The following is a 15,429-nucleotide window of genomic DNA, read 5'->3' as shown; positions in this document are numbered from 1 at the left end:
GTGGACCCAAGAGACATTCCAGCCACATGGTAGCATTTATTTATACTGGAGGACTTATGAAACTGTGCCATTATGTCACCCCAGAACCTGTTGTATTCTATGATTTGATAGTTTATCCTAAGGGCCAACAGGCCTCCAGGGAAAAGGTTTTAAAATCTACCAAGTCCAAAAGTCTAGGTGTTTGCTTGTATGCTCACGCGAGCTATAGAAAGATCTAGGTTTCTCCGGATCATGCTTTGAGTTCTGCAGCCTTGGAAAGGAGGCCAAAAATCTCCTTCATTCCTAATGGTATACAGCTCTTGAACAAATGAATATTGTTTATTTATTTATGGAAAAATTACTTTTATGTTGTTATATTTATCAAATGTTTTTATCCAAAGATTCAAAAAACACTGTTTTTACATGTAGCTTCATGTCCACTTTTTAATACGATGGTACATCCTTTGCTTTAGTGTCTGTGCGTATTCATTTGTGCAAGACAAGTGCGATTCAGAGTTTAAAAGATCTTTTTCTACACCGCATGTAAAATTAATTATTCAAACAAATTAGTGCATGAGCCTTTTGCTTTAATAGTGAAGTAAATACTGTAAAATAAATTAGATAGAAAACAGCCACAAGCACAAGTTTTGATTTATACAACAAAGCAATGCACAAATCAATATCAGGACCTCGACATATACATATAATAAAACGTTTTTAAGCCTTAGTCCACAGACTTTCTTCAGTGTTTTTCTCTTCTTTTTTTTTTTTTTTTTTTTGAAAGAGGAAAAAATGTTTTTCTGTTTATATATTTTTTCTTATTTTTAGTCTTTTCATATTTGTCATTTTGCACACATCTATTTCAGGAACATTCTGACAGCATACAACTGTTTTTTCAGCCTATAATGCAAAAGCAAACTTTATACGTAAAATATTGTACTTACTTAATGTCACACATTGCACAGTGGTACAGTGTCGAATGCAATAAGCAGGAAACAACAACACTTAACATGAAGAACAAATACTGAGGGCTGGTAGATGGGCCTTCCAACATTTGTTCATGTCACTGTAAGAATTACCTTCCATCCCTCCCTCCTTCCTTTCAGATGTGGAGTGCTCCAAATTATTACTTTTATTTTTTAAATTTTCTTGTGTAACAGCAACATTTTTTTTTTTTTTACACGCCCTCGCAGTGTTGACCGTGAGTGAATTTTTTTCTTTCAACAGTGACCTGCTCTTGAACATAGTGATGGTGCAAAAATGCAGGTTTGCTTGACTGGGTGTAAAAAGCAATGAAGAAACCCAGTAGAAATGGTTGTGGGTGTGAGGGTCCCCAGCAACTCCTTCACTGAACCCAACATGGTCATGAACTTCGTTTTTCACCGAAAAACCACCACGCGTCACACAACCTCTTTGGTGTTCTCTCAGATAAAGTCTGTTTTGTATACATACACATGTATAAATATCCTCGCTCTTGGCTTTTACTTCACTTATATGCTCTGCAAATTAATCCATTCTTAAGTGCAATTCCCCCAAACACCAACACACGTTATAACTGTGGCCAGGCTAAAATGATGGTATAGTGCAAACTGTAAACACGCATTGTTTTTATACAAAACAAGTCAAAAACATGAGACAATAAGAAACACGATGGCAATAATATTATCAATAATAATAACGTAATTAGAATAATTATATAGACAACTGTTTGGCTCCAGCAGCTGGTCAAACTTGTTTCTTTCAAGTATCTTCCAACAGCAAAGACAGAAATTAACATCGAAAAAAAGTATCAAAAACAGCGTTCTCGTTGTGTTAGAAAAGTAAACAATTGAAAAACAAAAGGAAAACAAAAAAAAAAAAAGGGAAAACTAGCAGAAAATCAAACCGTGATAATTGACATCTTGCATAGTTTTGAGATTCTCCTTAGGCACCTTATCAACAGGTATCACTTTTATTGAGGTGCAGAAAAAAAAGGCCGCACTGCAAGTTCAGCCATAAATATACACACTATCCCTCTCCGCTCCTTCTATTTCGTAACAAAAATATATTATATGTATATAGATTTTTTTTAAAAGTGCCTCAGAGAGCGCTCCGAGCCGCCGATATCCGTTAGATTTGCCGATGATTGCGTGCAAATCAGTGTCGCGCCATGGAGTCTTCAAAAGAAAACGAGAAATAAATAGGCTTTCTTCTCCAGAGAAAACAGGGAAGCGTTTCACCCGCTCTCCTTACGTCTCGTTATTTTTTCCTCGCCTCAGTCTCACAAGCAGTTTCTCATAGAGCGTTATGCACGTGGCGTGCGGTCTAGGAGCAGCCGCACTCCTCCACGATCATGTTCTGGATGTCCTTCTTGACGATCTTCTGCTCCTCGTTATAGTAGAGCATGGACATGGCCCTCAGGCGCGTCGGGACGCAGCAGGACTTGATGCCGCTGAACGGGCTGTAACCACGCATGCGGTAGTGGTTGAGCACCGTGGAGTGGAACGAGAGCGAGGAGCCCATGATGCTGGCCACGTGGCTGGGGCAGTCGCCCTCACAGTAGTTGGCATGGTAGCCAGGCGGTGCGATGATCCAGTCGCTCCAACCGATGTCCTTGAAGTTGACGTAGAAGTGCTTCTTGCAGCAGACCCTGATCTTGCCGTCGCACTCCAGGCCCCGCCGACGCCGCAGGTGGCTCTGACCGCTGACCCGCCGCACGACGGACATTAGAAAAGGTCGATGGGACTGGCCGCGCTCGGAGCCCACGGCCAACAGGAGCGTCGCCCCGGCTTCGGCACACCCATCGCAAGCTGCCCGCAGGCGCAAGGTCTCGCCTCCTCTGTCCAGTACGTCCTGTATGATTCCAGACACGGGCAACGTGTGCCAGCCGCTGCGCCGCGTGTCCACCGTCTTCTCCGTAACGGCCTCCTCCACCGCCTCCTCAGCATCTTCCCCCACCCCCAGGCTAAGTGGTCGCTGCTGCTTCTGCCGCAACAGCCGGATGGTCACTCGGGCTCGGCTGCGGTTTGTTTTGGCCAGTTTGAGGAACAGCCACATGTTGGCCTGCTCCACGATGGATATTTCACTGCCTTCCCTGGAAACAGGGAAACTGATTGTGTCTGGAGACTCGCCTGGGGAGAGAGATGGAAACCATCGAAAAAGTGTTATTGACTGGATCGTTCGCTGTGTTTTACAGCTAAGATTTTTCTGAAAAAAAAACTGAACAATACACACATTCTCAGAACCGCTTGTCCCATACGGGGTCGCGGGGAACCGGAGCCTACCCGGTAACACAGGGCATAAGGCCGGAGGGGACACACCCAGGACAGGACGCCAGTCCGTCACAAGGCACCCCAAGCGGGACTTGAACCCCAGACCCACCGGAGAGCAGGACCCGGTCCAACCCACTGCGCCACCGCATCCCCCTTCCAAACAATACATCTTTTGATTAAATTTACGTAATCACGCTTTCTTAAATATATCGCAGCAGACAAATAGTAGTGCATCACTGCTGGCCTGGAAGTCCCTTGTATTGTCTTCATTTCTTATCGTAAACCAAAATCATCGTAATAAAAATGCAAATATTAAAGGCACAGATGTGGAACAACATAACTATAAATAGGGGAATTCCAGCTGCTTTTTAGATTATTACATACTGCATTTGCCATGTGGACATTTCAGCACAAAGTGCCACGCCCACACCACCGTCGACACAACGCCTTCGCCTAACTCCTGACCTCCCCTTCATTGCTTAGCGTGTTTTGACCAGTGCCTGTACTTCGACGACGACTTTGGATTGTCCCTATAGCCACGTTTGCGCATCGACAACCTTGCCTGTCTTGAGACCACGATTCTTGGATTCCCTTCAATAAAATCCGGTGCTCTGCAATTGTGTCCGACCCTCTACTTCCGGCTAGGAACGTGGCACAAAGCGAATACAGAAGTGGCTGTTAAGAGATGTTTATGTAGCTGAAATTTTTACCGACTGTACACATGCTTACAGCTTCTTAGTTGTACAAAAACTGTGCAAGTCCTTCAACTTCAGTGTCCACACATCTGAAGATATTGCCGAGTCAGGGATTTCTCCTACCTCCTACTACCTACCAGCTGCACCATCTTCCCAGGACCCACCATAGAAACAGTAAATATCAAATAAAAAGAGTTAAACCCCCACCCAATAAGTTAAAAGTTCTGTAAAGAGTATTAAAACCAGGAAAGAACAACAACAAAATCACTTCATTCAAATACCTAGATGAACCATTCTCAGCCTTTCAAAGCCACCAGAAAAGTAGGCACCAGATTGTGGAAGTCAAACAGATCAATTTTCGCTTTGCGTAAACTGGGAGGAAGTAAGCAAAACCATGGTAAATATTGTGTTTACTGAGATCTTCCTGATTTCACAACATCCTTGTAGGACATCAGCAGGCAAGTTGGGGTGGAATTCAGGTGGGAACCTTTTAAAGTAATTTTGCAGTTCTCTGCAGCAGCTTTTTCCATTGTCTCTTTTGCAGTAGGCGAAACAGTAAGTGAAACCGATCTCAGCTGGAGGATAATCGGGACTACAGGACCCATCTAGAACCCAATTTCTTATTGCATAAGTTATTCCTTTGGAATTATGATTTTTATTAGTAAAGGGTTTTTTTTTAATCTACTCTCAGACATGTCCAGTGTTTGTCTCGTTCTTCACTTTTGCTTGGGTTGTCAGAAATAACAAGGAATCACAACGTTCATCAGTTCTTGAAGAATGTGAACGTCAGCGTCCTGTTGCTCCATGGTAAAATTCATCCGACAGCGTGATCGACTGGGTACCTTATAAGCACTGTCTTGCTTTGTATAACCTGACCCTAAAAGCTTGCTTGTCCGCGATAGTACAGTTTGCACGAAGACCGATGACATAGCGTTTACGCATTCTTGCCACGTATTGAGGACTCGGGGTTCTTCAGCACCCGTTGGCTTACTTTACCTCCAGCTAGAATCTTTCTTCCAAATACTGACTCACTTAATGAAATAAGTAATGCTGCTCTTCACATTGTTTTTCCTAAAGGATGAAAATCTTCGATCCGTCTCACGTTTTCTGACAGTACAATGGAGTCTTAATGGCCCCACTCACAAGCAGCGAACCATTTGTTTAAATGAATATTGAACCGACCCTCGACATAATAGTCTGTATTATCTGATCCATCGTGATGACTGCTGTTGCTCACTGGGGCCCAAGTGTGAATGATTCCCTCCATTTAAGGAATTTGATCATTAAGGAATTTAAAGATTCCTTTCTTTATATGAGTATTAAGTCCCTCTACGCAACTAATTCTATAGCCTGATCCAGTGTGATAACTGCAGTTTTTTTTTTTTCTAGGCCCAAGTGTGAACAATTCCTTCTTTTACTATTAACATGTAAGCACTTCCCCCCCAAAAAAAATGAGCTGAGTGGGCAGCATGGTCAATGATGTGCATGCGAAAGTTACAAGCTCATCAACATGTTTCTGGTATTAATACACATTCCTGACATTCCGGCCCATTCATAAAACCGAAACAGCAGCTATCCCAGCAAAACATAATTATAAAGTTGCCTTAATATTTACATTTGCGGTTCGGAAAATGTGTGTGTGTGTGTGTGTGTGTGTGTGTGTATTCTTTTAGCAGACGCTTTTCTCCAAAGCAACGTAAATCTCATATAAAATACGTTTTCATTACATTAGGAGAAAGAGACAGATGCAGACATGTGATTCTTAAGTACAGTCAGTTTGTTTCTTTACAGGACATTACAGGAGAAGCTGCGTAAAGGTTTATCATCTTGGGATGATCTTAAAGTTAATATTTAACCTCAATTAAAATTGCCCTGTAATATATTTGTGTAAATTAATTACATCCAGAACCCTCATTAAGCCACTGAAGATGATTGGTTTTCCTTCCAGGTCGCTGTAAGTTCAGAAAAGAAGAAGGAGGACGCTACAGTTGCCTTTTCTGGTAGGGTATTCATCAGCGGGTTTGACATCCGCTCCACTTTTTAACACACCACTTAAACCTGCGGTCCAGGCATGCCAAGGGTGTGCCGTTCCATTCAAAGTAAGTAGCCTCTCTGCAGTTGAGTGACACGGCCCTCTTTCTCTCTCCACAGGCACTCTACTCCATCACAGCAAATGAGCCGCCCCACTGTGAGTCGAGGCAGGTTCTCACCAGGCATACCAATGCGAAAAACATTACGAACGCAAGGAAACATTGAAGAAACAAATGTTAAAATATTTCAACAGCATGCCAGGAGGCTGAATTGTAGTTTAATGGCTCGGTACCTACTGTCCTCTGCAATAACAAGACTATATATAGGCAGCCCACGAATATAAAAACGAACAATACGAGCTCTTCGTAGAATTTGCAAGGTCGCTGGGTGATGACTTCTTACACCCAGGTCTGTTAAAGAAAGTAGTCTCTGAATGTTGTTGTGTACAAATCACTCTACATTCATTTATTTTAAATTCCTCCAAAGTGGCTTGCAGTGATTTTCCGTGGCTTAGAATCACAGTGATCATTTATACAGCTGGGTTATACTTAGGAAGAAACAAGCACCAGGTGTGGCCAACTGAAGTTATTAAGAAGCTTAATAGTGGGGGAGATTATAGGGACGTTAGTGTACGGTATCTAGCGCTGTAAGTTGCCTTGGAGAAATGTCATGTTTATCCTTGCACTTAGTTAATAAAGTATTAAAAACTGCAAGTTTTAATTATACTGCATGCTTATGTTTGCTTTGTCAGATCTACTGAAAGAGTGCAGAGATGCTGGAATTGTGGTCTTTGTGAATAACAGGCAAGAGGTATTTCCTTTGTCCTGTAACTCAATAAAAGATCTTTGAAACTGATCGTTATTAAAAGGCACGATGGATCTCCGTGGTGCAGTTTCATTAGTGGTCGTCTGTTCTGCTGAGCGATTGCCTGAGTTTGAGGCCAGTTGTGTCCTCTCTCATCTACACAGCTCTTTGAGACGCCCGCTCTCATTCCCAACGACCCCTCCACCGAAAAAAAGGAAAAAAAATCCTGACTCATGCATTTCAGTGAAAGAAGCAATTATGCCCACCAAACAGCACAGTAAACAACCTGGTAAAGAGCCCAATGAACAGGCAGCGGGGGGGGGGGGGGGGGGGGTCGAGGAGTCCCAGGCACAGTCTCGGTACGCCAGGTGCATTTTTAACACGGGTGACTGGGAAAGGCTCTGGCGGAAACGTGTGAGAGGTCTCTCTCTCTTTATCAGAGCGTCTTTCGGGGGCTATTTTTAGCAGATGGCCATTGTGGGTATTTATGCAAGTGGAAAAGCACAGCAAAAGCACAGTGAGACAGAGGGATGGATGATTAAAATGTCTCCAAACACTTTGGAGGTGCATTCATGAAGAGACCACACATCCAGAGCGTGACATGTCATTTTTGTTCCTTGCTGAATTAACAAGACAAGCGGTGGCTGAAATTGGATGGATGGATGGATGGATGGATGGATGGATGGATGGATGGTACATTAATTATCTTTTTAATGCAAAGCATTTAAGTTTTCATATGCAATAAATGCGTGACTTAGTTATTTGGAAGTCCATGGGTGGACACTGACTTGTCTAGGTATATAAACATGTCATGCAATCTGAAACACACTGTTTATTCACCACTGTTACTCAAGTGTGTATTGTTCAGTTAGTTCTCATGAAGTGATTTGATGACAATATTCATACGGTGCTGCTTGGAGGAAAGCGAACCCCTGGCGTCACTCAGTTTTACCACAAAATGGGTACTGAATGAGAATCAGTGTTTCCCTTGTGACATAATATGTGTGTAATGAGCAATTCCAGATGTTACTTTAGATGAAATCATGTGTGTAGTAGAAACACACAAGTAGTGCAGGTGTAAAAATAAGTAAAGTCCAACTTGCATTGGTTGAACCAAGTAGGTAAGTAGGATCAGGGGTGTAAATCACAGTCATTTATTCATTTCATAAGTTCAAGATTTAAAAAGTTGACTTAATAAGTCTGTTTAAATATTTTATACAAGAATAATGGCTATCTCTGTAGGGTTCTTCTGCTTTCAAGCAGCTCTGTATAGACTCCTGAACTGCGCCCTCGTGTGGTGGCCCTCGGAACTGCCCCCCCCCGCGACTCTCCTGCACACACTCCAGGTGCGTGTGTCTTTGGAGAGACAGAACCTGCAGAAACGCTCCTTCCATTTGCCTGTAGCGCTTTCGAATGAGCCCGGTTCTGATTTAAGCAGGTAGGAACCTCCTCTCGCCTTTTCATACCGTTCTGCTCATGCCTTATTCATTTGCATAACTGTCCAGGTTATTAATACATCATAGGCATCGCCATCACCTAGTGCATTGTCTTTTTTCTGTCTCATCTGACATGATCTGACATATTCACTCGCCGCTTCATAATGAAGGCATGCAGATGTAGCTAAAATCACAGGCACTAGTACTTTACCCTTGAAATGCAGGGATTGTCTGGAATATGAAAGATTATAGGGGTTATAGTGCAGCGCATGAATAATGTGAAGGAATAATATGGTTTTGTATATGATAATATGAACTTCTATCTATCTATCTATCTATCTATCTATCTATCTATCTATCTAATTGTCCTTTTTGTAAGGTCATATGATTATCAGCATAATATTTATTAGAATTAACATAGATATTAAGTACATGCATTTTGTGGTTGCTAGGGCGACGTATGTTCCATATATCCTGTTTTATGGGTATTCAATGCCTTGTTGATGCATCACACCCTTTGCACAGCGGTCAAGGACGTGGCCTCGCAGCCTGTGTCAGTGGAACCATGCAAGAAGTACTTTTGGACATGTGCAACGATGCTGCCCTGAGCCCTGCTAGGGGGCGATGTTGACGTACAGCAGCTCGCGTAAACAACAACACAAACAACGACGGCACGCGGTGGGAACCAGATGCAGCAGACAGCGCCGGACGAGGCGCCCACTCCCACGGACCGCGCCGCCTTCAAATAAAGTGGAGCAAACGAGTTTATTTCTGCTCAGATGGACGTTCTTTCTGTTCGAGGCTATACTATCATTATGAGAGGCGCAGCGGAGATGGCAGACAGTGGCCATTATCTCCAGCTAGCGACCCGTGTCACAGTCGCGCCCGGGGAATGGGTCGCTTCTGCAGCGCTAGTGGCCCTCGACCGGGACGACGCCGCCGAGCAGAAGCCCAGGGCACATTTGCTCTTAGCTAAAGTGGCAGGTGTTTCCTTCTCCCATGAAGCGATCGGCAAAGCTCTTACTTCACTTTTACTTATTAGTTCAGATTTAGGTGGCACATTTTTCAAAGGCAGCTTACAGTCCTTATACTCTTTCTCTCTATTCGCTTTCACAGCGATTCTAGTTGGCCGCACCTGGTGCTTGTTTTTTCGTAGCAAGCCGTCAGTCAGAGGTGGGCGGGGCCAGGCTGTAGCTCCGCCCAGTTAGATATTAGCCGACAATCATTCACCCGTTCATGCAGCAGGGCAATATAACACACATTGCCGTGCACACTATGGGACGCTTGAAGTCACCGGTTCCGCTGAGACACGTTTTCGGACCAGGGAAGGAACGCAGGGAGAAATTTAAACAACGCACGAACCGTCCGGGGATCGAACCCGCATCCAGTCGCACGGTCCAGGTACTATGAGACACCAAGCGGTCCGCTACCCACTTTATATTTGTAAAGGAGTAAATCCCGGGCATTCTCGACACTGGTAACCCCCTCGAAGGGATTAAAAGACCACATCTTTGCTTTGCATGGCGCACTGCGGCCAACTCGACTCGAGGAGGTGAGCAGAAAGAGTCCGGTTCATTTCTACATGTACGTTCAGCCATTCGGCAGATGCCGAAGCCCAAAAGCGCTCAGGTGTGGCCGCTAATCCGCTGAGAGCAGCTCTTCAAATAAATATACGGGAGTCGCTGCACAACACAAGAGCTCCCTGCGGCCCTCCTGTGCATTTTTTCCGCTCATTCGCAGGTGCGGACTTTAGGTGAGCGTTAAGGGTCCTCGGGCTCAAAGTTAAAGGCCCATCCGTGCCATGGGGTGTGTGAGTTTGCTGTAGGAGGCTCTTCTGCACCTGCACCGTTCTCTGGGCGTCCCCGTGTCGCCGTTGCATGCGGCGAATTACGTTGGGCATCGTCATCCGTCGCCTCTCTTTTCTGCCGCGGTTTCGCAACTAAATTGTCCGTCGGGGGGAAAGGGTTACTGCGTCGACAGGTGCCGAGAGCGTCCCTCCCGGGCAGCGCGCTGGCGGCTGGAGCTGTTGACAGCACCTCTGAATGCGCGGCTCAGCTGACCGCTGGCACCTTTCAAAGTACTTTAAAAAACGGGGGTGACGCTGAAAGACGTTTTTTTTTTTTTTTCTTTCCAGCCCGAAGGGCCTTTTCTCCCCTTTCTTTCTGTCTCGGTGCCGGAGCTCGGAAAATAGCGGGGCTCATGGTGACTCAGAAAAGCCCAGGAGTGCGAGTGTGGCTGTGCCTTTCACACACACACACTCAGTGATCCTTCACAGGGTGCCCAGGAGCCACATGGTTTCTCAGAAGTGCCCAGACCTCTTTTCTTTTCTTTTCTTTCCTTTTCTTTCTGCCTGCACTCAAGTCAATGGGCCTCTTGAACTTAAAGTCAACAGGTCTCTTTAACGGCAGGGGTGCCACCTTTATTCTACGTTTAGAATAAACTGCGTGTGTAAATCTGGCTGTTATGTTGTGCGGCACACACACACACACACACACACACACACACACACACACACACACACACACACCTTGGGCACTCACCGGCTTCTGAGAACGTGATGACCTCGGACGTCTGATCGGCCAGCTCCTGTATCTCCACCTGGTTTCGGCCCTCGTCCTCAATCTCGACGCTGCCGTCGGCGGCCACGCGGCCCACATGCAGCTTGCGGATCGCGTTGAGCAGGGCGGCGCGCGGCACCGGCTGCGTGATGTTGGGCCGCTCCTCGAGGCGAAGCGCGCTCAGGATGTGCTTCTTCACGGCCTCCACCACATCAGGCAGGCCGCCCGACGGGCCCTCCTCGAACCGGGGCAGCGCGCAAGACGAGCAGTCGGTGGCGGGTGCAGCCGGGGGCCCGTCGACGCCCTCCGCCGGACCGGCCGCGGACGGCTCACAGGTGCTGGCCCGAATCCCCGAGAAGAGCAGTAGCATTCCACCGAGCAGAGCTTCCGGAGACATCCTGACGGAGGAGGCGCACCACAGAGCACAAACTTACATAGAAAGAGGGAAGTGCAGCAGCACTACGGCCTCCTGCTGGGAAACACCCTAGCGGTGTGTGTCTGTGGCTGAATATGAGCGCATGAATGTGTGTGCACGTGTGTGTGTGTGTGTGTGTGTGTCAGATGGAGCACAGTGAGATCCTGCTGTGAGAGGAGTGCTGGGGAAGGTGTGTGGAGTGGAGCCAAGTGTTCCCGGGAAGTTTTCGGCGGGCCGTCGCCGTGAGTGATGCCCCTGGGTGGCGCCACGCTCCCGCTCGGGTTAGTCCTCGCTCTCCTCTCCTCTCCACTCCTCACTCTGTCGTTCTCCCGCGATCCGTCCGCTCCTCTCACTGTAATTATACCTCCCTCTCTCTTCTTGTTCCCTCCCTCTCGCCCCCCCCACCCACCCCCCCAAACCCCACCCCTCTATTATTATCTCACTATTTGTGACTCATTTTCTTTTTCACCAACCCCCCCCCCCCCCCTTTTTTCTGTCAAAGCGAGTCATCTTGTAAATCATGTATGAACTTTTTCCCTCCGCTGTCCTTCAGCCGCACATCACCCACGAAACACTTCCTCACATCATCCGATGCTTTAAAGGACTCCGTTAAGGATTTTAGGTTCCTCCCTCATTTTCCTAGTGAGTGAATTCCATAAGCTGTCATTTAATTAAATATAAATGTTTAACAGTGTAATAACCTTTACTTCTATTCATGCACCAATTAGACCAAAGTATATTTTTTAAAAAAGTTTTTTTCATTGTTGTTGAGGTGACATTTGCTTTTAATCCATAACTGTAAAGTCACTTTGGTCTTTTTTCAGTTACCGTTGATTTACTCATGGCATCTCCATGAAGTACTGAAGGTCGATCCTGTCTCTGGATCACTTGCACCATATACACAAAAACTGTATATAAATGGGTCAAGTTAAAGAAAATTGTATTTCTAGTATTAGTCTGCCAGCCAGTGAAAAATGCTTCAATTTAAAGTTGTTCAAGTGGCTTATTAACTGTTATTTTCTTGGCTGTACTGCAAAAAACGTCATTGTGGACATCAATATGTGACTGACTTTCAGAGCCTTGGTGAACAGGTGGAACATTTTGAGCGATATGTATTGCAAGTGTAATAAATCTGACATTTAAGTCAAGGAAGTGGACGGTATATTTTCTGCCAAACTCATTTTCCTCCATGCGCCGCCCAGAGAGTCCGGGAAATTTTTGTAAATAGTTTTGAGTTCATATCATACCGGATATTATAATTATATTCAGATAAAGTTAATAAATTTTACAGTTTAATAACTTTGCATCATGTCTTTCAATTGATTTATGCAGTCAGTGATTTAAACTGTTACCTGCTCATATTTCACTGCAATTTAGAATGTTTGTCCAAAATAAATGATGGATATCGTAAGATGGATTAATAGATGTATGTATTTTTTCCCCTCAGTGGTAAAATACTTTTCCAATATATATAATGAGGTTAAAGCTAAATATCTGGCTGGGTGACTGTGGTGAATCAGAGAACATTGTTCACTCAATTGGACCTGTTGGTGGCTATGAGTCACACAGCTGAACACTCCCTCTAGTGGTAACACTGCGTATTGCACACGCACTTTATCATTTTTACCTTAAAAATAGCTTGATTTGCATACTCATTACAAAAATGTTTTTTCTCTCTCTTTCTTTTTAATGAACTTCATCTTTTTTCCCCTTTCTTGTTTTAAAATGTAGTCATTTAAATTATGTTGCTATAACTTTGTTATTTCAGAAAATTCATGAAACAGGTTAAGTAAAAAAATAAGACAAAGAAACACACGCAGTCCTAAACCGTTCGTCCCAAGCAGGGTCGCGGTAAACCAGAGCCTTACCCAGAAACACAGGGCGCAGGGCTGGAGGGGGAGAGGACACACCCAGGACGGCACGTCAGTCCGTCGCAAGGCACCCTAAGCAGGACTCGAACCCCAGACCCACCAGAGAGCAGAACCTGACCAAGCCTGCTGCACCACCATGCCCCTCAGAAGAAGAAACAGAAAAAAAAGAAAACCCACTACAAGATGTTTGTAAAATTTCTGTTATTTATTGATTCAGCTGATGCTCTTTTCCAAAGTAACTTGCAATGTTAAGCTATATAGTACACACACACACACATTTTCTGAACCGCTTGTCCCACACGGGGTCACGGAGCCTACCCGGCAACTCAGGGCGTAAGGCCGGAGGGGGAGGGGACACACCCAGAGCGGGACGCCAGTCCACCGCAAGCGGGACTCGAACCCCAGACCCACCAGAGAGCAGGACCCAGTCCAACCCACTGCGCCACCGCACCCCCCAGCTATATAGTATGATTTAGTTATTCAATGTCAATGCGGAGTAAGTGCTTTGATGACAGGTATTACAGCAGGAAGTCAGATCTGAACCTGGATCCAAACCCGGTGGTAGCTCTAACTACTACACCACCTGCTACTACTGCTGTAAAGGCTTAGACTAAGCCTTGGCAATAATGTCCCTTTCTGTGTGCATCCATGATGAGCTGGTGGTGCAGGTCAGCATCATACTCCCGCTGGGTCGCTTATGTTGGTGGGAGATTGCGGCTGTGATGTGCTGCTGTTTAGGGGGCAATTCGGTCAGACAGGTGGAAGACAAAGGAGATATGGCTAAAACACGCTGTTCTCATTAAAGTCTGCACGTGAGTTTCAACCAGCTAAAGCAAAACACAGTTATAAATCTCAACAAATCCTGTATTCGTAGAGCAGCAGTAAAAGTCCGGATGCAGGAAGAAGCGGTTTTCCTCGCGGTGTGAATGAGATCATCTGCTGTGTCTGAGACTGTCAGTGTGGATAAATTGCCCCGGTTTTCATGTGACCCCCTTTGCCTTGGTTTAATTGGTCCGGTTAGTAGTGAAATATTTTTACTGTTCGTGCCAGAAAACACCACTGAAATATGGCGTTTAGTGAGAATGCGGTGAATTTGCAGTGTTTAGAAACGTAGACTCGATCCTTAAGTGTGTTGTATAGTTGAAAGAGTCACCTGTGAAAAGATGGAGTTATGCCAGTAAATGAGGAGAAATAAAAGAGTGCAGTTTATTCAAACTCAGGAAGAGAGTTGGAGCCGAAAAGCAAAGTATAAACTCAGGTCCTGAGAGGAACTCAGTTTGACACCTGCGATGTAGACAGATGGAACCCCAGAGTTGTAAAGCAGACAAATGTGTTCCAGCCTGACACCGGGATGGGGGAGGGCATCTGGAACCACCAGGGTGAAAGCCCTTGGGTGCTCTTATTACCCCATCCTTCATCTTCACCACAGGAGCCATAGAAAAGCCCATTCGGAAATCCAAGAGCTCAGACCTCTTTCGCCCACTGGAAGGAAGAGGCTCAAAGATGTCATAGCTTCCCCAGATGTGAGGTGAGCTCAAGATGTGCAGCTCCAGATCTTCCACAATGGACGGTGGAGGAGAATTTGCAAGAGAAGCTCTCAAACTCCAAATTTCATTTCCGTGGTCAAAGGGAGATGGTTGAGGGTGGTACTTGTCCAGTCGCTGTTATCTGCTTTCTGGCCGCGTTGGGCGGGCGCTCTGACGCCAGCGACTCCGTCAGAGCACCCATCATGTTTCAGACACGAGCCAGAAACTGAAGGCATGCACCTCCTGGGGACTTTCTCAGGAGAGGCTACAAGCAAGTTGAAAAGGAATGCACGAGTTTGTACTCGTGCTGTTCGGTTTGATGGAGGGTCCCGGGGGACTCCGGCTGCTTTCGCGGTGCAGGATGTGAGAGTTCCTGCCATCTCACATCCGTCGCAATGTTGGGTAGGACCATCAAGTGGCCTCCGCTGCCCTACGGCCATTTTGCCCGGCAGTTCCAGCCCTAGACATGGTCATGTCTTACGTATATGTCTTAGTCTTTTGAGAGGAGCACAGGAGCATGGTGTCCTTTCGTAACATGGCAGGCAGAGGAGAGTAAACCTTTTTGTTATTCCAATACTGGGTCTCAAACATACCCTAACTATATCTTTAATGATTTTTGTCTGCATATGTATGCTTTCCTAGATGCTTAAATGCATGCGTTTCAATGTTACGTGAGATACACATATTTCTTCATACAAATCTTTATGACAGTAAATTCTGCTGCCTTTTATTTATTTTTTTATTATCACTGTTTATTTAGCAGAAAACTTTGTCCAAGATGATTTATGACATTAAACTGCATATGCTGTGGAGTAGGACGTACCAGGGCTTAACACAAAAATGATCTTTTGCCTTAAATTTAA

General features: G+C 45.3%; 1 protein-coding gene across 1 annotated transcript; it reads right to left on the bottom strand.

Moving 5' to 3' along the window:
• Positions 1 to 835: 835 nt before the first annotated feature.
• On the bottom strand, positions 836 to 11,562 carry inhbaa (inhibin subunit beta Aa). The gene is made up of 2 exons (XM_029251678.1): positions 10,737 to 11,562; positions 836 to 3,089 (listed from the first exon to the last, which is right to left on the bottom strand). Exons 1-2 carry the CDS (start codon positions 11,149 to 11,151, stop codon positions 2,284 to 2,286), a joined length of 1,221 nt encoding a protein of 406 aa, XP_029107511.1. The 5' UTR covers positions 11,152 to 11,562; the 3' UTR covers positions 836 to 2,283.
• Positions 11,563 to 15,429: the final 3,867 nt, after the last annotated feature.

Source organism: Scleropages formosus, chromosome 5, assembly GCF_900964775.1.
Source record: "Scleropages formosus chromosome 5, fSclFor1.1, whole genome shotgun sequence".
Lineage (NCBI taxonomy): Eukaryota > Metazoa > Chordata > Actinopteri > Osteoglossiformes > Osteoglossidae > Scleropages > Scleropages formosus.
This window is presented reverse-complemented; position numbering and strand designations above follow the sequence as displayed.